The 23,893-nt window shown below is 42.8% G+C and overlaps 2 protein-coding genes across 3 annotated transcripts; one reads left to right on the forward strand and one right to left on the reverse strand.

The window, feature by feature from the left end:
- On the forward strand, positions 1-4,612 carry dtwd1 (DTW motif tRNA-uridine aminocarboxypropyltransferase 1). Its single transcript, XM_085349551.1, has 5 exons — positions 1-39; positions 1,730-2,031; positions 2,209-2,346; positions 3,920-4,196; positions 4,319-4,612. The coding sequence occupies exons 2-5, from the start codon at positions 1,732-1,734 to the stop codon at positions 4,546-4,548; spliced, it is 945 nt and encodes a 314-aa protein (XP_085205677.1). The 5' UTR covers positions 1-39; positions 1,730-1,731; the 3' UTR covers positions 4,549-4,612.
- On the reverse strand, positions 3,700-23,645 carry nnt2 (nicotinamide nucleotide transhydrogenase 2). 2 transcript variants are annotated; one of them, XM_085349540.1, is made up of 22 exons: positions 23,534-23,645; positions 22,697-22,863; positions 21,747-21,976; positions 21,228-21,427; positions 21,058-21,145; positions 20,827-20,915; positions 20,553-20,740; positions 19,861-19,994; positions 19,542-19,733; positions 18,882-19,032; positions 16,052-16,213; positions 15,850-15,960; positions 15,595-15,740; positions 13,043-13,238; positions 12,093-12,326; positions 11,407-11,567; positions 11,055-11,234; positions 10,817-10,976; positions 5,855-5,936; positions 5,583-5,701; positions 5,132-5,247; positions 3,700-5,031 (listed from the first exon to the last, which is right to left on the reverse strand). In XM_085349540.1, the coding sequence occupies exons 2-22, from the start codon at positions 22,824-22,826 to the stop codon at positions 4,885-4,887; spliced, it is 3,216 nt and encodes a 1,071-aa protein (XP_085205666.1). In that variant the 5' UTR covers positions 22,827-22,863; positions 23,534-23,645; the 3' UTR covers positions 3,700-4,884. The 2 variants fall into 2 exon arrangements, with proteins under 2 accessions (XP_085205666.1, XP_085205660.1); XM_085349534.1 differs by lacking the exon at positions 23,534-23,645 and adding an exon at positions 22,961-23,076.
- Positions 23,646-23,893: the final 248 nt, after the last annotated feature.

A 23,893-nucleotide genomic window follows, 5' to 3' on the forward strand; every position in this document is an offset into this window, starting at 1 on the left:
GCGTAGAAGAAGACGCTCATGCCGTTGTGCACTTCATTGGTAGGCACTTTTATAATGGGACTTCTTTTTGTAGCTAAGCTAGTGAACCCAGTTGAGCTAACAGTGCACAACAGTGCATCCGTCTTCATTTGATCTTCGCTCCTCTTAACTAGACTTTTTGACTTGTGTCTGTTAACGCTAGCAGCGGGGGCTGAGGAAACGTGACGCTTGCTAACAGAAGCTAGCTCCACTATGTTGAAGCATGGGCAGTGTAAAATACTGACTCTTTTATACTGTCTGTGGTTTCAAAGAAAAGTAACTGCAAGCTGCAGGTGTACGGTTTCTGCTCTATCACATCTCACTGCGCTAGAGAGAGGTTAAAGAGAGCAACGTTTCATGTTGTTTATCCATGTACTAATTACTAATCTGTATTTAGCAAACGCGCTACACTCGGACACCAGCGTTTCCCCATTAGCTGATGCTTACGATCCCCCATGTTTATCAGAAATTCAACAGTATGTACATACAATCACTGGCCCCTTGATTAGGCACACCCTGCTAGTTTAATCTTCAGAGGTGCGTTAATTCTACGTGTCATCGATTCATCAAGGTGATGTAAACTTTTGATTCACAGTCGCTACAGATTGGCCAGTTTGCCAAGAATATCTTCCCCACACCATTACACCAATACCAGTACTGTTAATACAATGCATGATGGATCCATGCTCTCATGCTGTTTTTGCCAAATTGTGATCCTACCATTTGAAAATTGAGACTCAGACCATGCAACATTTTTCCAGTCTTCAATTTTACCAGTTGTTGCCTCAGTCTCCTGTTCTTAGCAGACAGGAGCAGCACCTGATGTGGTCCTTTGCTACTGTAGTCATCAACATGTTTCTTCAGAGATGCTCTCTGCATTCCTTGGTTGTAACGAGTGGTTAATGAATTACTCTTGCCTTGCGATCAGATTGATGCAATCTGGCCATTCTCCTCTCACCTCTGGCAGCAACAAGACATTTTCACCTACAGAACTGACACTTTTCTTCCTATTGTCTTTAAACCCCAGTAGCTCAGATTAGCCCATCTGGCATCAACAGCCATGGGTTTCTCCTTCTTTCTGATGCTTGCTTTGAACTTCATCTCATCTTCTCTTCATGTCCTCTGGAACCATGTCTACTATCCTAAATGGATTATGTTACTGCTATGTGATTGACTAATTAGATATTTCCATTAACAAGATTTATGGTTTTCTGTTTTCTAAGAACTTCTATCTCAGTGACTGTGCTCACAATGTGACGTTTGGGAATTTGACGTGTTCATATTTGAACCAGAAATGGGTAATGTCATATAATGTGATCTTATTCAGTTACCAGAACTGCAGAACTAACATGATGATCTTGCCACTCGTATTAATTTATACTAGCTTCTAATCTGGCCAATGTAAAATCATAAGACGCTACAATAAAATAGTTAAATGAAACATTATTTTTAAAAGATTTACTCATTCCAAGAGTTACAATGCTCTGTTTTATGAAATTTTTTAGATGAAAAGCATTCAAGCTGCACCGTACTATCACAGCAACAAATTTTCCAATCTAATCATTACCAGTCACGCACAATTTTAATGAACTCTTAGCTCTATAACTAGCTTTTTCCATGTTATTGTGTCCTTTGAGTTTAAGTCTTTGTAAATGTTAGATTATTTATGTCTGCTAATATTGGCATTATTTGCTCTGTTATTCTTCATCAGCTATGAGTGTACTTGTGCTCCAAGACAAGTCTGTCAACAGAGCAAAAATGAGCGGCCTGGATCAGGACCAGCGTCATCATCCCAGTTGCCGGGAAAAAACACTGGCCTCTGATTCATCCGACTCCCGTGAGCTTCCCAGTCAGCAGCTCCAGGGGCTCAAATTGGCATCACATGCAGTGCTAGAGGAAGCACAGCAAAGGGGCAGGTTAAAGTGCTCTAAATGTGGAGGCTCGAGGATGTTCTTCTGCTACACATGCTGCTCCTTAGTGGGCATGAGCCTGCAAGATGTCCCCACAGTGAAGGTTTGTAGGAGGTTAGGACTCACCTGCTTTGTCTTTTAACAGAGGCCTTCACCATTGTCTTAATTGGTTGCAAAATGCCTTTTTTTAAAATTATTTAACGTTAAATATTTTGGCATGATGTTGCTGAAATCCAACTCTCCCCTCGACCTGACTTTACACACTGTGTGTTACACTCAGCTTCCTGTGAAGATAGACATCATCAAGCATCCCAACGAGACAGATGGCAAGAGCACTGCCATCCACGCCAAGATTCTCGCACCCAGTGACATCACAATATATACTTACCCCTGCATACCTGAATACCAAAAAGACAAGGTTAGTTCTTTTTTATCCTTGTAGTTGTGTTTTTTATCCTAAAAGAAAGAATGGAGTTTATTTAACTGTAAAACATGCTGTCTGCCTTGTACCTTATGTGGCTTCAGCTAACAATTACGTTTATGATTGATTCATCTGGAAATTACTTCCCAGAAAACTTTTTTGTATCTTCACTTGTCTTGTTTTCACTACTCAGTCAAATAGCATATTCAGTTTTCTATGACACAACACAGAAAAGCATGTGGCATGTTTTGTTTGGAAACAGAGGTTAAATTGATCATCAAAAGTGATTTTCTCTCATCTACTAATCCATGAGTGTCAAACATATGGCCTACAGGCCAGAACAGCGCTTCAAAAGATCCCATCAGGCCTGCTGGATGGCTTGTTGGAGTGTATAATATAAAGAGCGGGGCGGCATATGTAGTTTTTGGACTTTTCTGTGTATTTAGTACCAAAAAGACTTAAAAGCTTCGAGAACTAAAAGGGATCGTGCGAACTGTTATTTTCATCCGATCCAGTGGTCGGAATCATTGTAAGTTTAAAAACTTTCTCAGTGACAAAAACATTACACAAGCACACCATAGCAAACTGAGGAAAGGTGATTGCGCAAAGGAGCTGCGCCCGTGTGTTTCACTGAGCTCACTATACAACAGTCTTGAGTCACTCACCATTTTTTCTTCCAAGACGAAAGCAATTTTTTTGTTATTGAGCAATAGTTCTTCAGGCTTTCTGAAGGTCTATCAAAGTTTGTCTTTGGATTTTGGCTGCTTTTTCACTCATTGTTTTTAGTCCAGTCTTTATACCTGACCATTTTATTAAGAGGAATGTTTGTTTTGTTTTTTTGGTTTGTTAAGCCACTCCCCTTTTGTAAACTGATGGTTCCCTTTCAGAATTTACTTTACACTAAAACCAATGGAAGTAGTTGAGTATTTATTATGCAGCGGCTTTTGCTAGTTTTGAACCAATGTCTGATATCACTGACTTAGCATTTTCTTTGGCATCTATTAGTCTTTTTCTTTATATTGTTGCTTACAATAATTCTCGATACTATGTTGAATTAACTGTATTCATTTCTATTTTAGTGCAGAAATCTAATTTAAGCGTATGTTCTGAAACTGTTGCTCTCCACTAAAGTCAAATTGTAAATGCTTATCTTTTGCATTTTGTACCGTTGTTTATTTTCAGCATAAAAATCTTAGATTTTTACCCAGTCTGCAAACAACCAGTGAAACATTTCTAAAAGATTTAGATTTATTTGCTGCAGCTCCATTCTTCAGTTCAAAGCTCACAGCACTTATGCAATCAGATTGTTATTTCAGCTGAATGAGTTTAGTCCACAAGCCATACATTTGTATTGTTTTTCTTGTCTTCTCATTTATTTAAATCAATTGATTTAGTGTTTTCACTTCTTCAACTTTATCCCTCACCTGTCAAACAGTTTACATCCTGTTCTCTGCTTCCTAAATTTAGCCTTTTATAAATCACCCCACTGTAAAAACACGTGTTCGAGACACATTTTATGCCCCAGCACAGTTTGCATGATGGCGTTCCTCTCCGTCTTCGCTCGCTCCAGGTGGTGTTGGTATTCCCTGGTCCGAGGGCCGTCTCAGTTCAAGACATGATGAAGTGTTTACATGACAGGTCACACGACTCCGCTGATGAACCGTGCAGAAAGAGGTTAAAAACTGAGCAAGTTCAAGGTTCCACACGCACGTCTGAGAGCTCAGAGTCGGGGACGCCAGATGAAGCAAAAAGCTCAGTGTCAAAGGTGGATCCCCTACACAGGGTGGTCTTCATTGACAGCACATGGAACCAGACCAATAAGATCAGCACAGACGAGAGACTGCAAGGTAATCATGAAAGATTGCATTTGAGTGGGTTTCCAAAGAACTCGAGACTGCTGGTGATTATTCACTCACAATTGAATTTACCATGATCTCACGATGTTGTGACTGACGTGTTTCTCCCCCAGATTTGCTCCAGGTAGAGTTGAAGATGAGAAAAACGTGTTTCTGGCGTCATCAAAAGGGCAAGCCGGACACTTATCTAGCTACTATCGAAGCCATATATTATTTTCTCATGGACTTCCACGAGCATTGCCTCGACGAGGAGTACAGCGGAGAATACGACAACCTTCTCTTCTTCTACTCCTACCTGCACTCAATTGTTAACAAAGCCAAAACCTCTGCTGGAAAATGCTGAAGAGGACAGACTAAAAGACATCAAACACTGTAGCTGAAGCGTTTTATGTTAATAGATTCTGATTATGCAGAAAAATAATTTTTAGTTTTTGAACTCGAATGACATTTTCTTATGCATGAATGGACAGTGTGACCGTAGTAGTACAAAGAAAGGAATTTCTGATACATTTAAACATTTTAATTTACAAATTAGTGCACAATGATGTTTGTGTTCTGCTGTAATCACATTTGTTGCAGACCCAATAAACTTGTTTTTGTAAAATAGGTATCTCACATGCCAAAAATTGTAATAACTTTTAAGTTCTTAACAATTGTACACGGCAGTAATGAGTTGTAATTAGTAGAAGGTCTCTCGGATCTTTGCTTGCAGACTGTCACAAGTTTTCTTGGCATCTCCCAGCAACATAGATGTGTTGGGCTTGTAGAAAATGGGGTTATCTACTGCAGCGTAGCCCACACCCAAAGTACGCTTCATCACTATCACCTGGTGGTAATAGTAAGAAAAGAAGGTGGTATATGATTAGATTTTTCTTATTTTGGTACTATATCCTCAAACACATTTCATCTAATAAAGGCAGACCAACCTGTTTGGACTTCCACACCTCCAGGACCGGCATGCCAGCAATTATAGAGTTGGGATCTTCTTGCGCCGCCGAATTCACCGTGTCATTGGCACCGATGACCAGCGCCAAGTCTGTCTCTGTGTGTCATAAACATTTACACGTTTACGCACAAGGCGGATGAACTCAAACTCCGGCGCTGCACTAATCTCCCTCCACCATAAACAGAACCATGTGTGTCAGCCTGCATGCCTGGTTGCTAAGAAAACAATGAGTGTTGTCCTAATAACTTGGCACATCCAAGTATCCAGACATAACATGTGGCCACTTCAAGCGCAGATGAAAAGGAACGGATGCGTTTATTACAAATCACCAATCGAGTAATTTAATCCAACACCTCCCTGCCAAAGTGACAGCCGTGTAACGGTAAATATAACAGATCTTTCTAGAATTTATTTTTAAAAACGGAGCTTGCCTGGGAAGTCGTCATTGATCTCATCCATCTCCAGGACCACGTCATAGGGAACGCCAGCCTCGGCCAAGAGTACGTTCAGCTGGCCGGGCATACGACCGGCCACTGGGTGGATGCCAAACCTGTTGGAGATGTTACAGCACATCACTGATTTTTCACTGAAAACTTGTCTCACACACACACACACACACACACACACACACACACTGATAAAAGAATGTCCTGCCTTGTGTGTGTATATACACACACACACACACACGTGTGTACAAACTAACCTCACAGTCTTGCCTTGTTCCTTCAGCATCTTCACCATATCTGCAATAGGATACTGGGCTTTGGCCGCACACAGACCCCAACCTAACAACATAAATATAGTATTTAGTATTTATTTATTTATTGTCATTGTCAAGAACAATGAAATTGCGTTTGGGGCTTCCATACAACCCCAAAAAAAAAAGAAGAAAATAATAAATACCCCTTAAAACCCAAGTGTACATATTTAACCCAGTGTGACTCCAATGCAGTAAGACAATCCTTAGCAATAATGTTCGTAGAAATTCAGACAAAGACCTGAGAAACATGACAAAATACAACAATGCAACCCATTCAATATTATTGTACTGTGAGATATGATATCAGATATGATAGTTATCTATTTAAGAAAGAGGGGGGGGGGGCAGGAGGGGGAAGAGAATAAAGATATGATGCACCAATGCAGACCAGTTCATTGCTATTAAGAAGTTGGATATGGTTATTGTCCGTGAGAGGGGGGCAGAGAGTTCAGGAGCCTCACAGCCTGTGGATACAGGCTGTTGGCCAGTCTGGATGTTCTGGCCTGTATAGACCTGTACCTTCTCCCTGAGGGCAGCAGATGGAAAAGGTGGCGCGCAGGGTGATGTTGGTCCCGCAGGATACTGTGCACCCTCCTCAGACAGCGAGTGGGGAAGATATTACTGATCTCTGGCAGACTTGTTCCAATAATTCTGCCAGCTTCTTTCACCACCCGCTGGAGTGCTTGCTGATCGGCCTTGGTGCAGCTGGGGAACCACACTAGAAATCCATACGTCAGAACGCTGCTGATGGCACAGTTGTAGAAGTTCAACATCAGAGATCTGGGAATGTGTGCGCTCCGCAGTCTCCTCAGGTAGTAGAGGCGCTGTTGGGCCTTCCGTACAACTGAGGTGATATGGTTGCCCCAGGACAGGTCCTCGGTCACAGTTACCCCCAAGAATTTAAAACTGCTCACCCTCTCCACCGCCTCACTGCCAATGAAGAGAGGCAGATGGTTGTTATGGCCCCTCTTCCGGAAATCTACAATGATCTCCTTGGTCTTTTTGGTGTTTAAGACCAAGTTATTGTCGTGGCACCATGACTCTAGTTGTTGCACCTCTGTCCTATAGTTTGTCTCATCATTGTTGGATATAAGTCCGAGCACTGTAGTGTCATCTGCAAACTTAACAATGAGATTGGACGCGCAGGAGGAAATACAGTCATGGGTGAAGAGAGTGTATAGCAGAGGGCTCAGAACACACCCCTGAGGGGCACCGGTGTTGACCACAAGGGTGGAAGAGGTGTTCTTACCCACTCTGACACTCTGTCTACGGTTAGTGAGGAAGTCCACAATCCAGTTGCACAGAGAGGAGTTAAGTCCCAGTTGGTGGAGTTTGGGACGGAGTTTGTATGGCCGGATGGTATTAAAAGCCGAGCTGTAGTCTATATAAATATAGAAACTTGCAATAGCTGAGCAAATTGGCCTCTTGAACTTAGTAGGACTATAATGGTTATATCTTATCTACATACTCCATAATCCCTTTAGGTTGCTTGAGTCTCCTGTCAAACAGCTTTTCTTTTATTGGATGGGTGCCTGGTCATAGATAAGCATTTCACAGCTATTGTTCATTTCTAAATGACAGGCACAGCAGTCCTGCAGGACAACAGTAAAGCCACATATTCATCACCCTTCATTCCTTCTTTTGTCCTCCACCACCACAAGACTCCTCTCTGTGTTAAATCATAGCAGCCAAAAGTCTGAGAGACATTTTTCTAAGGAAAACTTTTGCATGTGTGGTGTGCATTGGGGTCCCCTGCGTGCAAAGAGCTAGTTACCCTCTGTCTGCATAACCCCTGCTTAACCCTGGTGGTCAGGTACCTTCTAGAGTTCAGCATTACCCCTAATCGAGTTTTTCCAAGCCAGTGACTTGTATCCTGTATCTTCTATAATTCCCCAAACAGCCGGAGCCTTCTGTTTCCTCACTGCCGTGCTTTGTTGTTGACAGCACATGGAGAGTCTGGACCGAATAGCCCTTATGATTTTTCACTGTTTCTCTAATCAAACCAGCATGTTCGACCACACAGCTGTCTCTGCACCAATTCGGAGCCATTGGAAAAAAAACAGCAATCCTGGTATCCAAGCTACACGGAGTGGTTCCTCTCGCACAGGCCGTTCAACAGCTACTCATTTGTCAGACAAGTCTGGCTTTTCTGCTTAATAAATCATGATGTGGGCATTATCTCACACTCTGAAATCCAAACCACCATTATTTAGGCCCCGTGGACAGTTTGTGAACAAACTACTCCCTCTTGTGGTCACTACAGTTCAGCATTCTGAGTTTAATGAAAACGCTACCATCAGATGCCTGACCATTTCCAAGTACTCTGCAAAACATTTGGGCTTTCCCAGAGCTGTTTTTGATCTCACAGAGCAACTTTTTTTGCTTGGTTTTTTTGGTCAGGTGAAAGCAGTTATGTGGGAGATAGATGATGGTACTGATCTAAACTAATGATCTGAAAAATGACATTTGGACTCCACGCCATCTACTGACAGGAGCACCAATATAAATCTCTTATGTTAGTCCAAGTTTCTTTCTACACCTGTCTACACCCATCTCTAAAGGGCTCCATCTGTTTCCAGCACCGTCTCCACCCACAACTGGGGGAAAAAAGTTTTTCTACTTATGTAGAAGATTTAAAGCTTCCACCAAAATTTGCTTACAGACAAAGTGGCAAATGACAAAAGTAGCTGACCTTTGAAGAAAAATATAAATCATGGTGGAGCATTCTTCCAATGCACTGATTGCAAGCTGGCTTTAGCCCAAATTCTAACAGTTTATATCAGTTTACATAATTTTTTGTGCAGCACTAAAAAAAAAAAAAAAATTCCCCAGATGAAACAACTTATAGCTAAGGACTTCAAAAATGAGGAAACTTTGGATGAAGCACAGTGTTATCTAACTTGCTACCTGCTCTTCATGTCTGCTTAAGACTTAATTAACAACTGATAACACAACACACCTGAAACCAATGTTGGAGTGCCAAAAACAGTTTCTTAAATGGCCATTTGAAGCTAACACAAAGAAATAGACATACCAAAACACTTTGTCTCCATTTTAACTCATCTGTTTAAATTCAATCTTTGAGCTTAAAGACATGGCTTCATTAACACATAGATGCCATTACAGGTGGCTATATATCTGTCTGCTGGCCTTCACCTCAGCTAATTCATTTTGCTGGAAACCCTTCAAACGTGAGACCCAGGGAGCCAGAACTGGCCAGCCAAAGAATCCAAGCTAGCCCACCGAATCAGCTATGGAAAAGACTTACAGCTTTTCCTACTAATAAAGACCTTCCACATCGATTATACCAAAGTAAATTAATAGATAAGCAGATCACAGAAACTTCCCGTTTTTATGCTTTACAATCTTTTTTTAAAAGGACATTATCAGTCTCTTAAATAAACAAAGGGGATTTCGACCAGTCCAGCCCACTTAAGGTCAAAGTAGGCTGTACGTGGCACAATGTAAAATGAGTTTGACATCCTTCCTTTAGCCCTGCATTTGTAATGCTTATCTGATAAATAATATGGCACGCTCTGAGACAGCCAATTAAAAAAAATTAAATAAAATCCAAGATCCAGTTCAGTGAGTAAGATTGCATTATTTTACCTGCATGTTACATAGTATACACAGTAGACGTTTATTATGCATTTTCTTAGTGCATTATGCTCAAGTTGTTCTCCATATTGGACATGGCCCAATGACTCGTCATTTTAAAAAAAAAATTTAAAGAAATGATGTATCTTCATTCGCTGCAACCTGGAATCCCTCCCCAATCAAACAGGGTGTTACACCAAAAACCTCCTTAGAATAGCTTTGGTCACTAGATTGCTGTGGTCAACCATATTTTGCCACCATTAACTATAAGAGCAGCGCAAGGTTATCACCAGCAGGTTGGGGGGAAACAAACAAAAATAAAACAGCACATTTTCCCTATCAGCCTGTAGATGCCAGAAAGTCACTGTCTAACCTCTAGGCTTTTATGAATAGGGTCTTCATTCACTTGATCCAACATGACGACACAGGATTCTTCTTCTCTCGCTCTCCCTCTCTCTTCTCCTTTCGGCGTCTCCCTTTAGTGGTCGCCACAGCAATTCATCACCCCTCCCCAGCATCCTCGTCTGTCACACCCACCCTCTGCATGTCCTTCACTACATCCATGAATCTTCTCTGTGGTCTTTCTCTTTTCCTCTTGCCCGGTAGCTATCTCACCCCTCCCCAGCATCCTCGTCTGTCACACCCACCCTCTGCATGTCCTTCACTACATCCATGAATCTTCTCTGTGGTCTTTCTCTTTTCCTCTTGCCCGGTAGCTCCATCTTCAACATCCTTTGTCCAATATATCCACCATTCCTCTTTTGCCCATCTCTGAACTATATCAGCTTTGCGTCTCCAACTTTGTTTCCAAGCTGATCAGCCTGCTCTGTTCCTCTGATGTACCCAAATGAAAATCTTAGCATCTTCAGCTCTGCCAACTCCATTTACGCTTCCTATTTCCTAGTCTCCAAACCATACATTACAGCAGGTCCCTCTACCATCTTGTAAACCTTTCCTTTCACTCCTGCTGCTATCTTTCTGTCAAAAATCATCTCAGTCTTTCCACTATCCTAAATCTCCACCTGCTCCACCCTGCCTGAACCCTTTTCTTCACCTCTCTTGTGCACTGTCCATTGCTTTTGGATGGTCGGATACACTGCTAATCAAACTAGATAGTGCAACCTAATAACTAAATACAGTCACTTACAAGTGGGGTACTATTGTGGTAATATAGGTACCTACATTAAACGAAACAAACTGATAAAAGATCAGTTTCACAGATTGGTTGGTTAGAAAAAGTTACCAATGACAAAGCTGAAAATTACATTCCTCAACAGTGCTTCGAGACATCTGTAAAACAGTGTGTACCTGGAGTAATGATGATGTTGTTGGCTTCTTTGATTATGTCAATGGTTTGGTCCACATTGACCTCGGTGTGAGTGCCAACAATCTCCATGGGCTTACCACCCAATGTTGAGGTGGTGCCGTACCCGCCCAGGATCACGTTTGGCAGGGAGCGGTTCATAGCCTTGAGGAAGAAGCAGCCCAGTGACACGTTTGTATCCTTTTACTTCATGCATAATGCTGGAAATGTGCATCTACTCACCACACACATGATGTAGGAGAGGATTGCACCAGAGGAGCCAATCAGCGCTCCAACAATTGTCATGAGATTGTTGTCAAGCAAGAAGCCTTCGGCACATAGTGCCCATCCTGAGTAGCTGTTCAGCACAGTAATGACCACGGGCATGTCAGCACCTCCGATGGCTGCTGTTAGCGTTACACCCTATGACAGGTTGAATCAGAAAAACAAACAAGTATTTTAACATATTCCAAGTTAGCTAAAACAATTCTTACATTAAAAATCAACTGCTGAAATGTAAATTCACTGAAAGAGATGTTGCCAATCCCCCCCACCCCCTGCCTGTTGGCAGCTTTAATAATGGTCACAAACTCACCATGACAGTGGAAAGCCCAGACACTCCCAGCAGGCACCCCATGCCAGTACCATAACTGGAACTAAGCATAAAGGGCACCATGCCTCCAACAGATGCTGCCATCAGACTGGCATTCAGCATGTGCCGTCCAGGTAGCAGCAGGGGGGCAGAGCTCAAAAGACCTACAACCAAAAAACACATTTTTCAGAGAGGGAAGAGAAACAGTTCTCACACTTTTGTAGGGTTTAAAAGGAACAAGACAAAACAAGTGAGCGTGCTTTTCTTTAACCAGTGTCAGGTGTCTTTGAACCCTCAGACTTATCTGCGAAAGCCTCTAATCAGCTGTCTGAGCATCTGTCTCATCCACAAATCAGCCAGCAACCCTCTACCAACCACAGCCATCCAGTCACTGGCCTGCCCTTCCCATGGCAAATTACCAGAGAGCTTCTCATGTGTTCCTCTTGATTGGTCGGCCTAAAGCGCAAATTAGAGAGTGCTGACACTTACACAGAAACTCCTGGATTTAAGAGGGGATCTTTGGCTTTCAGTAGATGAAAGGAACAATCAGCAGCCGGCCAGACAACCTGATGTGTTTTCATAGAGATTTGTGTGTAATAAGAAGAGCTATGGTCAGATCTGACAGGGACTGACCTCGTCAGATATGGACTGACAATGTGCAAATGAGAGATTAGTGTCAGATCGATTACCTTGAAGCTTGCCATAGGCCACCAGTGATCCACTGAATGTGACGCCTCCGATGTAAGTGCCCAGGTAAGCCACAGTCTTGAGCACACCTGCAGCTGGGTGAGTATCCAGGTGAGGGTACTCAATCATATACTCGGCAATGCATGTGAGAACAGCCGCCAGGCCCACAAGGCTGTGGAAAGCTGCCACAAGCTGGGGCAAGTCTGAGATTTCAATACGCTTGGCAATGGTCAGACCTGTAGTTGAGATATGAAGAAAGTTTAAAAAAAAAAAAAAAATTTAAAAAAGCAGCCAAAAAAAAGTTAAACACCAGAACTACACTTCGCATGCACATTGGCAGAGTCTGACTGCTAGAAACATTTAGGGCATTGAAAAAAAAACATGAAATTAAAAAAAGAAGAAAGAAAAAAGGGGAAAAAATGGTTAAAAGGCAGACACCTGCTTCTAGTTATGGGGCCTGTTCTTCAAAAGGTAATCCCAGGAGTTCAAAGTTGAGGATTTAATTGCGTTTTCTTGAAAACTAAGCGGCTCTTAATGCTGTGTGTATGCGCTCATTCTTAGGATGATTACACTGCCATTCATCTTCCTGCTTCTTAAATTACAATTAACATGTACAACAGAGTGATTGATGCATGTTATGAATTAGCTAGGAGGAGCTAATAACGAAACAAACCGCTAGACTTCAGAGGAGTCATGCCGAAACTTGATCAATTTGTTTTTTATTGAAAACTGAAACCTTGAGGTGCTACGTTATTTGCAAGTCTCCTTCACATGACCCAATGAAACAGCAGGGCATACCGCTTGAGTTGTTATAAGATGAAATTAGAAGCGCTGTGAAGCTACAGTGGGCATTTTGCAGCACAAGAGGTTTTTTTGGGGGGCAGTTTAAGTAAAGAAATATCAGTGAACACAATATCATATCCATTTTAGTTGAATGCATGGAGCCACCTACCCAGGGTTCCCCCACCGGCCATAGCCAGAGACATCTGAGACAGCAGCTCCGGTGAGGGTTTGAGGGCACCGAGGGTGGCAGCAAGGCCCCCTGCCACTCCCATCATGCCGAGGGCGTTCCCCAAGCGACTGCTGCTCTGGGCAGACAGGCCGGCCAGCGCCCCGACACAGCACAAACCTGAGCCCAAGTACATCATCTGAGGAGAAAAAGTGAGAATCAGCATTTTATCATAGCTACATGTTGAGAATGGATCAATAAGTCATCAAAGAATCGAGAAGCAGGATGAAAATTAGTTTAAAGATGAGAGGTAATCCCAATTAAATGAAAGCTTCTGATCTAGACCTGACATCAAAGTGGACCCAGTCTGTTAATCTACAGGGTTTGTTTTGTTTTTTTTTGTTTTTGTTTTTTAAATAGTCTTACATTCTACTTATCATCTTTGTATGGCTCACACTTAAAGAAAATCCCTATATAGCCTCTACCAGGCCTTGATACAGCCCCACAGTGAACTCCCTCAAAGAAAAGATTTGAATAGCAGGTGGGTTGGTTTCTGTGCTCAAGCCAGAACTGTGTACCTGACATGACCATAATGAGAGTTTCCCCATCTCACTGACTCATGCAGAGCCAAGAGTAGAAAGGGAAAAAAACATGTTTAAAACGCATCCACTACTGCAGTAACAGAATCTATGTGAGAGAAAAAAATATATATAAAAAGCTTAATAGGTTCTCTAGGGCGCATCGTTCCAAAACCAGCTGAGAGATCCTCCCAGTACAGCATGCCCAAACACTTCACCTTGGAGGTCTCTAACCAGATGCATCTCAGAAAATTCAAATATTTAAAAGAAGTTCAGTATTTCCCATCAGTTAGTTACAACAAGTGAAAATTTTATATATTGTAGACTCAAAAAAATATGTCATTAGAAGAACAGTATAAATACCTGTAAATGATTCAGCCTACTTAATACACACAACCACAATCATGGAGAAGACTGCTGACTGGACACTTGTATAGATGATTATCACTGAGTCTCTTCTCAAGCAGGATCATTGACTCTTTTCATAGAAGGTCATTAATATAGCACATCAAAACACGTTAATGGAAAGTTGACTGAAATGGAAAAGTGTGGTAGTAACAAGAAAAGTGTCCACAGGTAATAGGGACGCCTGCAGCCTTGAGAGGTTTGTTAAAAAAGAAGTTGATTCAAGAGCTTTGGAGAACGAGTGGACTGAGGCTGGGGTTTGATCTTCCTAAGATCAAACAAAGATCAGAGACAAAGTCAAAAGCATCTTACCTGGGTCAATCTAAAAAATGACTGGACTATTGTGCAGTGGTCCGAAGCCTTTCTTTGCAGATGAAAGTAAATTTCACTTTTTATTTCTAAATCAAGGTCCAAGAGTCTGGAGGGAGCGCAAAGAGGCACACAAGCCGAGGTGTTTGAAATCCAGAGTGAATTTCCTGCAGTCTGATGGTTTGAGATGCCACATCATCTGCCAGTGTTGCTGATGTTTGGCCCACTGTGTTTTATCAACTCCAGAGTCAGTGCAGCTGTCTGCAAGGAGGCTTTAGAGAGCTTCAAGTTTCCATCTGCTGACAAGCTTTATGAAGATGTTGATTTTCTTTTCCCAGCAGGACACGTCACTTTCACACCGTGCCAAAACTAGTACCAAATGGCCTGCTGACCATGTTATTACTGTGCAAGACGGGCCAGACAACTTGACCTGATGAGAAACACCTGATCCAATACAGACAAGCTATCAAAGTAGCATGGGCTTCAGAAACAACTCAGATCCACAAGCGGATTGCCTCCATGGCAACCTGATGCAGTAATTCATGCAACAATCCAGTACTGAGAGCAAGAACAAACACACTCTTCAGAAGCTGGACATTTCTGTATTTGAAATCCTTTTTTGATCGCGCTTAACTTTTCTATTAAACTGACATAACTGCATTTATGTTCATATATGGTAAGCCATATTTAAAGTTAACATAATATTTCAGTTTCAGTCTAATAAATATAAAAATTAAATTATGCATTCATTTCATGGTATCTTCATTTTGTAAGATACAAATTTATACATGAAATTAGATGCACTTAGCAAGCAGAGGTCACCACACTAAAGTACCAGACAGAGTACCATCTACTCTACAACAGCGGTCCCCAATCCCCGGGCCACGGACTGGTACCGGTCTATGAGTCGTTGGGTACAGGTCCGCGAGAGTTATGGCTCGGGTGTGAAATTTATGGTTTTCAGGGTTTTTAATCATTAACTCGGTTTCCCTCAGTCTTTTCCAGTGTCTTATGAATAAAACTTTTTTGCTACCAGTACAGGTTTTATTTTGTTGATTAGTACAACAAATCCAAGACATCTTAAAGGCTGGTCGGTGAAAATATTGTCAGACATAAACTGGTCTGTGGCACAAAAAAGGTTGGGGACCGCTGCTCTACAAACAATTAATTTCACTGTCACGCTACTTAATGCACATTACATTAAGTAGGGGATTGTCAGTGGAAACAAATCTGAGTGAGATGACATGATGTGCATCGTCTCACCTGCTCGATGCTGTACCCAGCAGCCACAGAGGCTCCATATCCTCCAACAAATGTAGCCCCAGGCAGCAAATACAGGTAATTGTACTCAGGAGGGTCGGTGGGCCGTTTAAACATGTCCAGCATCCTCTGGGTGATCAGAAAACCACCTGCACAGGTGCAGAAATAAATGAATGAATTAGCCGTTTTCATTTGTTTGGGTGGGAAATTATTTATGTTCACTGAAGCCATTTTTGTGTCCAGTGTTGAATGTCACACCAGCAATGTTGATGGAGGAAACGAAGGCAGCAGCCAGAGCAAGACTCTCGGGCAGGGAAGAAGGTGTGAGACCTCCACCCATCAGCACCAGGCCTCCCACCGCAGTCAGACCTGACAGAAAAGAATTTGTTAACAAATAAAAAGGAATCACTCAAATATCACCACATCTATACAGATTTTCATGACTTTAATGAGTTCTGACCTGAGATGGCATTGGTGACGGACATGAGAGGTGAGTGCAGAGCGGGGGTCACACCCCACACAGTGTGGTATCCCACTATCCCACCCAAACCAAAGGTGGTGACCATCTGAGTGAAAGCAGCATTGGGCGAGATGATGCCTAGAGCCAGACAGGTAGACAGGCCTAGAGAGAGACAGAGCAAGGCAGTGTTGCTGTTGCCATGTTTGTGCTTTCCCTGCTGCTGTAGTTTCAAGTTTGGTTTCCAGTCCCTTCTTAACCATTGAAGGAATGGAATAACTGAATAAGACAAATAAACATGTCGTTTTATTACCAGCTATTATGATTCATAGTTTCTCTGAAAGAAGTGAAGCGAAATGTTTGAATTTACTGAAAAATATATTCATCGCTGTGCTCAGTTACAGGGGGGCTTCCAAAGGTCACAGTAAGATCTGTTACAATGACTTGTTTTAAAAATGGAAAAATTACAAAGTCAGACTGGAAAGTAAAGGATTTTTCCCCTCATGAATCTTACAATGAAATCCCAAAGAGACATGCTTAAATTGCAAATTGCTTTTCTTGTCCACATACAAAGGTTTCCAGCACATATCCATTATGTAGAAAAGCAGTCCCACTTTACATTTCTTAGTTTTTGGCATACTTGCCATACCCAAATGTTTCAGATCAAACAGATTTTAATATTGGATAACCTGAGTAAACAGGTTTTTAAGGGGGAAAAAGCCACCCCAACCTACCTGAAACTTCTATGTGAAAAACCACCTCCCCCCTAAATGTAATAACTGGTTGAGCCACCCTTGGCAGCAAGAACTGCAATCAAGCATGTGAAAAAACTGGAAATGGGTCTCTCGTGACTGTGGAGGAATTTTGGCCCACTCTTCTTTGCAGAATTGTAATTCAGCCACATTGGAGGATTTGAGCACAAATAACTTGTTTAACCTCCTAAGACCCAAACTTCATGGTATGCATTTGTAATTTCGCTTTGCCATTTGGGCTGATTGGGAGCTGATGAATGTAACAACAAAGAGTTACGCAATTTATTTTTTTTAACTGATTTTTGTTTCTGAGAAAAATGAGAGCCACATATGAGGACATTCACATTAAATTTCGATTGAACAGTGGCAGCATGATGTCCTCGTAAGTGGATATCAGGCCCTTGTAGAGCAAAGTTTAGTATTTTGGTCTAGACAACCCAAAATGTGATGTCCACATATGTGGATGCCAGGTCCTAGGAGGTTAAGGTCAAGCATCTAAATCTGATTCAAGTCCACAATTTGATTAGACAACTCCAAAACCTTCATTTTGTTTTTTTAAGACATCAACAGATGGACTTTCTGGTGTGTTTTCAGATCACTGTCCTTCTGCATAACCCAAGTGTGCTTGAGCTTTGGGCTATAAACTCATGGCCAGACATTCTCCTTCAGGATTTTCTGGTAGAGACCAGAATTCATTGTTCCATCAGTTATGGCGAGTTGTACAGGTCTTGAAACAGCAAAGCAACCCCTGACCATTACATTACCACCACCATGTTTGATTGCTGGTATGATGTTCTTTTCATTAAAGGCTGTGTATGCCAGATGTAACTGGACTCAGATCTTCCAAAGATTGTTTTAACTTTTACCTGAAAGGCCAGGTAGGTTTGGGTAGCTTTTTTCCTTAATAAATGAAATAATCATTTAAAAACTTCTGCATTTACTTAAGTTATCTTTGTCTAATATTAATGTCACACTAACACAAGCCATTTAAACTAGGGATGTCCAACTTGAGTCCTCGAGAGCTACTGTCCTGCAGCTTTTAGATCAGGGGTAGGCAACTTCAGGCCTCGAGTGCCAGTGTCCTGCAGGTTTTAGATGTGTCCTTGATCCAACGCAGCTGATTCAAATGGCTAAATTTCCTCCTAACAAACGGCGGATGAGGGCTGCCCGAAGAGTAAACTTCAAGTACTGAATATCATGTCACTTATTTATGTGCAAATGTTTAATAACGAAGAACATTAAAACATTACTGCTGGCCACATGTCGGCAAAGTTATGTGACATTAGTGACGTTTGTACTAACTTGGTTTTAAAGCCTTTACTTTAAAATATACGCCGTTCAATAGCTGACCTTAATCTTACAGAGAATGATCAAAGCTCATGTAGAAACAAACAAAGAAATGAACAAAAGATTTTCTCCTTCATTTCTGTCAAACAAAGCTGTATGATTTAGTATCATGGTTGCTAGGCAACCTGGGCAGCGCAACGGAGGCTAGACCGTCCCATTTCACAAGCCTCGCACTTCCGGCCTTAGCGGTCTTTAAGTACGCGGCCCTTGAGGATCGTTGAGGCTGCGTACTTTAAGGCTGCAGACCCTGAATTGGGATACAGCCCATGTTCTCCAGAGGTCTGGGAATGAACTAATCATTTGATTCAGATGTGCTGACCCAGGGTGATATCTAAAACCTGCAAGACACTGGCACTCGAGGCCTGGAGTTGTCTACCCCTGTTTTAGATGCGTCCCTACTCTAACACAGCTGAATCAGATTGTTGGATTACCTCTTTTCAGCATGCCATCCATTTTGGCAAAGGTCTGATAACAAGCCAGTATTTGATTCAGGTGTGTTGGAACAAGGATGCGCTTAAAAGCTGCAGGACGGTAGCTCTCGAGGACTGGAGTTGGACACCCCTGATTTAAACCAAAAGATAGTGAAAATTGATATTTTACTTTAATTGGATTATTTGCATGCTTTAATTTCAGTACAAATTAATGTTTTACACAGAACAAATCCTCTCAGTGAAGCCAAATAAAGCAGTGCTAAATGTCCCAGAAGTCTGAATACTTCTGTGTTTGTGTTTAACCTGCAGTGTAGACACCAGCAGAGGTCATGGTGCGGTTGAAGGGCGAAACGGACGCCACTTTCTCGGCCTCCAACTCTGCAACCGTTTTCTGTTTCACCGGCGATGGCGGGACTGTTTTTGGAAGGGGTGATGGGAACATGTTCTTGCCTTCCTGAATGCACCAGAAAACACACAAGAAGACCAGAGTGAGGAGAGAGGAGTCCACAAAAGATTTGCGTGAGAAACAGACATCAAGACTTTCACACAGTGGGTGAGCTCTCGAACACGAACTCGTGGACGGCACAGGGGATTACGCTAAACAAAAAAGCAATCACAAACCAGTTAGCAGTGGTTTTGAAAGATAAATTCTCTTTTAAGGGGCTGAATAATGCTTAGTGTAACAAGAGGTAAGCTGATATGTCCTATTGAGGTTGCGTGCTTATTCTGCCATAAACAATGTGTCAAAGCTAAATTCCTGGAAAAGTGTATTTTGAAACGTTCATAACATTCTTGCTGGGATCCAACTTGAGCTATTCCCAGCTGGGACTCTGTTTTGGTACTCAATTGGCGCTCTAGCCAAGCATGACAGGATCTGACAGCGCATGCTGAGAGGGAAGGAGGGATGCCAGTGGGGATGGAAGCTGACAGGAGACAGTCACACGAAAAAAAAAAAAACTCCACCTTCATAACAAGAGTCCCACGGATGACGTGGTCAATTGTTCCATAATCAAATTCTTCTTTGGGCTCATAGTGGAAGTATTCCTTGTCTGGACTAATGGCCTTCAGAAGCTTCAGTATGTTGTTTGAATATAGACTGCTGGCTTGGGTGGCCATGCGGCTGGGCAGGTCTGAGTAGCCGATGTGTGTTACTCCCTAGTTAACAAAAAAGTACATTATTCATACATAAATAAATCATATATATCCCAAATCAGAAATACATCTTTTGCATTCCTTAAAATTATCCAGTTTATCCAAATGTGCAAGCTAGGCCAAAACGTACCCTGTAAACATGCAGCTGTCCGGGCTTTGTGGTCTCGATGTTGCCCCCTGCCTCTGCAGCTAGATCCACCACTACAGAGCCATCCTTCATAGACTCTACAAACTCCTTTTTGATCAGTATGGGTGCACGCTTCCCTGAGTGAGCATAGGACCACAGGTAGAAAGGAATGAGATGCATCAAACAGCATCATGCTGTCTAACAAAGAGGATAGTCAATCCGTATTAAAGATGTAGTGACCCTCATGAAAGCGACATTATGGGGTTGATGGGGCTTAAGCCATAGACAGTATAGAAAAATTGGACGAGGCCACTGTGCCATCATACGTTGGTTAGTTAGATCTAGTTGCAAAGTCCAAAGCGGAGGCTTTTCGCCATCGCCACCTCTTTTGAAAGTGATGAGTGAGGGGCAGACTAGCAGACAATTTACTCAAGTGTCAACAGATAAAATTATACGTTGCTTATGTTTAGGACCAACTCCCACGAAGCCTACTGAGTCCTTAGCTGCTAGATTAAATAAAATAAGCCAACAGCGAGTGAAATTCTCAGCACACTTGCAGAGCAATATTTCATATGTTTATCTCTAATTGACGTTCAGTGTTGCTGTGGAAAAGATGAAATAAAAGCAAATAGTGATGAAACTTTTGATGCCAAACGATAAAGGCAAAAGTGGCTTAAAGTACCGATGTGACTCACCGGGAATCAGGGCAGTGCTGACAATAATGTCGACCTCTTTACACTGCTTGGCAAAAAGAGCCATCTCAGCCTCGATGAACTCCTTTGACATCTCCTTGGCATAACCGCCAACACCCTCGCCAGACTCTTTGAGGTCTACTTCTAAAGGCTCAGCCCCAAACGACTTGAACTGCTCCAGAGCAGCTGGCCTGAAAGTCAAGAAGCAGCCAGCCTATCAGCAAAATTCTGTCCATCATTAATAAGCCTGCAGTTTGAGGCGTTGCCAACCTTATACCTGGTATCAAACCCTCTGACTATGGCTCCCATTGACTTAGCTGCCCCGGCTGCTGCCAAACCAGCCACTCCACCTCCAATAACCAGGACCTGTTTACAACAGAAACATCCAAATGTACCAAGATTTCACTTCACACTTCATTTTTTATTTTAAGTATACTGAAAGGAAAGAAAACGCTGTACTGACTGTCGAAATAGATCATGCTTGGTTGAGTAAAACATAGACTATTACCTTAGCTGGAGGCACTTTTCCTGCAGCTGTAATCTGACCAGTAAAGAACCTGCCAAAGTGGTTGGCAGCCAGAACCACAGCCTTGTACCTACATAACAAAAACTCAAGTCACATTTACATTAACTAAACAAACAGATGAAATCTGGACTTAAAAATACATTTTTGTTTACCCAGCAATGTTAGCCATGGAACTGAGTGCATCGTAGCCTTGTGCAATGGTAACTCTGGGCACCTGATCCATGGCCAGCACAGTGCTCTGCCTCTGTGACAGCTTATTCATCAGCTCCTGGTTCTGTGCTGGATAGATGAAGCTCACCAGGGTGGATTTGGGTTTCAGGAGATCTACCTCACTCAAACTGGGGGCTCGAACCTAAAAAGAAAAAAAAATCTATTTTCCACTCACAATTAAATATAACTGACAGATATGTGGATCTAGTTTGCTTATGTAGCAGCAAATCAAAACATCAGTGCTCATTTTCACAAAGTATACAGATTACTCAAACCAGAGGAGAGTGGTTACTTTGACTGGAACATATCAGGAAGCTCAAAGTGATCATTGGTGTCAGATGCTGCACTGAGATGAGTCTATAGTATGAGGCCTTAAGAAGATTGTTGGTGATTACGGTTTCTGAGCTGTGAAGCTGCAAAGAAGAGTCTGATCTGCGGCCCAAAGCATGCCGGGTACGAACCTTAAGGACCAAGTCTGAGCCGAGGGCTCCCTTAACATCAGTAATGGTGGCTCCAGCATCTCTGTACTGCTGATCGGAGAATTTTGATTCGTCCCCGGCGCCGCTTTCCACCTGCACCCTGAAGCCCTGTTTGACCAGCGCCTGCACCCCAGCCGGAGACAGCGCCACGCGACGCTCATTCTGTAACGTCTCCTTAGGAACTCCAACCACCAGGTCCTTGTAGAGCACACCTGAGGTCAAAAAAACAAAACAAAAAGAAAAAGGGGGAAATAAAACAATGCAGCCGAGAGTGAAGAACTTGGAACTTGTCACACACAAAAAAAAATATGCACAAGACATAAGTTTATCTTCTTTTACGCAACAACGCAGCAGGCATGCGCGTACAGCTGAGATTTGCGTTGCTGGAAACAGTGTCAGGTTACACATTTCTCTCCCTACATGGTGTAGTGACCTCGCCACCATGGAGACATTATTAGCAGGTGATTGGCACCAGGCCAGCACACACACAGAGGCCCTGCAGTCCTATGCAGACACACTCCAAAGTCAAACTTAAAAGATTTCAGCAACTCAAAACTTTGACGAGCACTCTGTGCCGTGTGCCTCGCACACAGCACAGGCTCCATACACAAAAGGCTGTCATCAGAATCAGCCGCACTGCTGTCAAGTTTTTACAGGTCACCTTTAACTGACCTCTCGTCCGCTCTCACATGTTAGCAGCTCTCACGAGCAAAGCCGCCGTCTGCTTTATAGCAGCTTTCCCTATTTTGAGAACATCTCTAGCAACCTGCTGCAAACAGTTTGTGATCTGCAGTGGAAGTTTTCCACTCCTTTGGCCGGCCGGAGCTTGTCCTTGAGTGAACCGTTACGCTCTCATTCCTCAAGTCAGACACGAGAAAGCACGCAAGCCCAGCCTGTCCTCTGTGAAGCAGAGAGATTTGTAAATTTCCTACCTCTGGAGGCCTTTTGGTCCCATAACACAGGGAAAGTCCTGAAATGCCTCCTTCCAGGGAACTTCAGATGGACCCCTCGCTGGGACAGAATGACAGAGGAGCTACAGATGCAGCGGAGAAGGGTCGACATGGCTGCTGAGCGTCCGCCCTGAGGCTCCTACTAAGCTCTTGATTACGAACACAAACAAGGAGAAGTAGAGGTTGGCGATAAGGCGACACTACATCTACAGTCAAATAAAAAAGAACATAATTTTTTAAAAATACCCTCAAAGCAAGTCCCGGGCCCCCCTTTCCCCAAGTCACACACTCAGACTATGCGTGCTGCGAGGCCTACAAACAGCAGAGTGACATTTCAGCCGCACACACACATGCAGAGCACAGGGTTGATTACACACTCCAGGCTTCTCTTCGCGAGAACTGGAATTATGACGGCACAGGGGGGAAAGTGTGCCAAGTGTGGCCTGGTTGTTGTGAGCCGGAGAAGAGCAACCAGTGTGCAGATAACAAAGGGGGGGCTGGAGGGGGGACAGCTCAGATACAGTCAAGACTGGAAAAAATGTGGTGTTTACAAATGTTGGTCTGTCTTATATAAAGACAAATAATGCCACAACCAGAAAGACAAAACAAAACACATGACTGTGGAAACTTGTCATACTTTGGTTGATGTTTTGATTTCTGAGTCACAACAACGTTTTGCTGTTTACCTTCCCTCCCATTCATTCATTCATTCATTCATTCATTTTACTGAATCACACTCAAATCACTGCTCCTCATTCTCCAGTAATCTAGTCACACACTCAAAGACCGGCTGATGGACTTGCTTGTTCTCACACTTGCCTTTCAGGTTTCCAGAAAGAGCGGGTTTCACAGCAGTGTCACCTGCGAGGTTCCTATACCCCCAAAATCCTTCCCGTCTGCTTGCAAGGAGAGACAGACGACCTTCCACAGTTTCCTTATCACTGCCGGACTATTTGAGTATAAATAGTAAGCCCACGTGACTCAGTCATCACCACCTCTGAAGCAGCTAAACTCCTTCAGGCCCTGCGCAGGCTGATACACTGCCACACTCCCACAGAATTAAGGGCTGGATTAAGACGCCCGGGAAGGAAGACACTGGCTGGTCATTTTATTTTAGAGCGGATGAACCGACCGGCTATGGTCCTTACTGTGCAATAAAGTAGCTGTTAAAACAGTATC

Source organism: Diplotaxodon limnothrissa, linkage group LG1 (genome assembly GCF_057381915.1).
Source record: "Diplotaxodon limnothrissa isolate DT_005_m linkage group LG1, D_limnothrissa_male_GT1.1, whole genome shotgun sequence".
Taxonomy (NCBI): Eukaryota; Metazoa; Chordata; class Actinopteri; order Cichliformes; family Cichlidae; genus Diplotaxodon; species Diplotaxodon limnothrissa.

What these genes read in the sequence shown, in the direction of transcription:
- dtwd1 (XM_085349551.1), top strand. Translation starts at nt 1,732, where the DNA reads ATGAGTGTACTTGTGCTCCAAGACAAGTCTGTCAACAGAGCAAAAATG. An exon ending in AAGATGTCCCCACAGTGAAG is followed by an intron (nt 2,032 to 2,208) that starts GTTTGTAGGAGG and finishes TGTTACACTCAG; the next exon opens with CTTCCTGTGAAGATAGACAT. An exon ending in CTGAATACCAAAAAGACAAG is followed by an intron (nt 2,347 to 3,919) that starts GTTAGTTCTTTT and finishes CGCTCGCTCCAG; the next exon opens with GTGGTGTTGGTATTCCCTGG.
- nnt2 (XM_085349540.1), bottom strand. Translation starts at nt 22,826, where the DNA reads ATGTCGACCCTTCTCCGCTGCATCTGTAGCTCCTCTGTCATTCTGTCC. An exon ending in GACAGCTGCATGTTTACAGG is followed by an intron (nt 19,734 to 19,860) that starts GTACGTTTTGGC and finishes TTTGTTAACTAG; the next exon opens with GGAGTAACACACATCGGCTA. An exon ending in TCTCCTACATCATGTGTGTG is followed by an intron (nt 10,977 to 11,054) that starts GTGAGTAGATGC and finishes TTCTTCCTCAAG; the next exon opens with GCTATGAACCGCTCCCTGCC.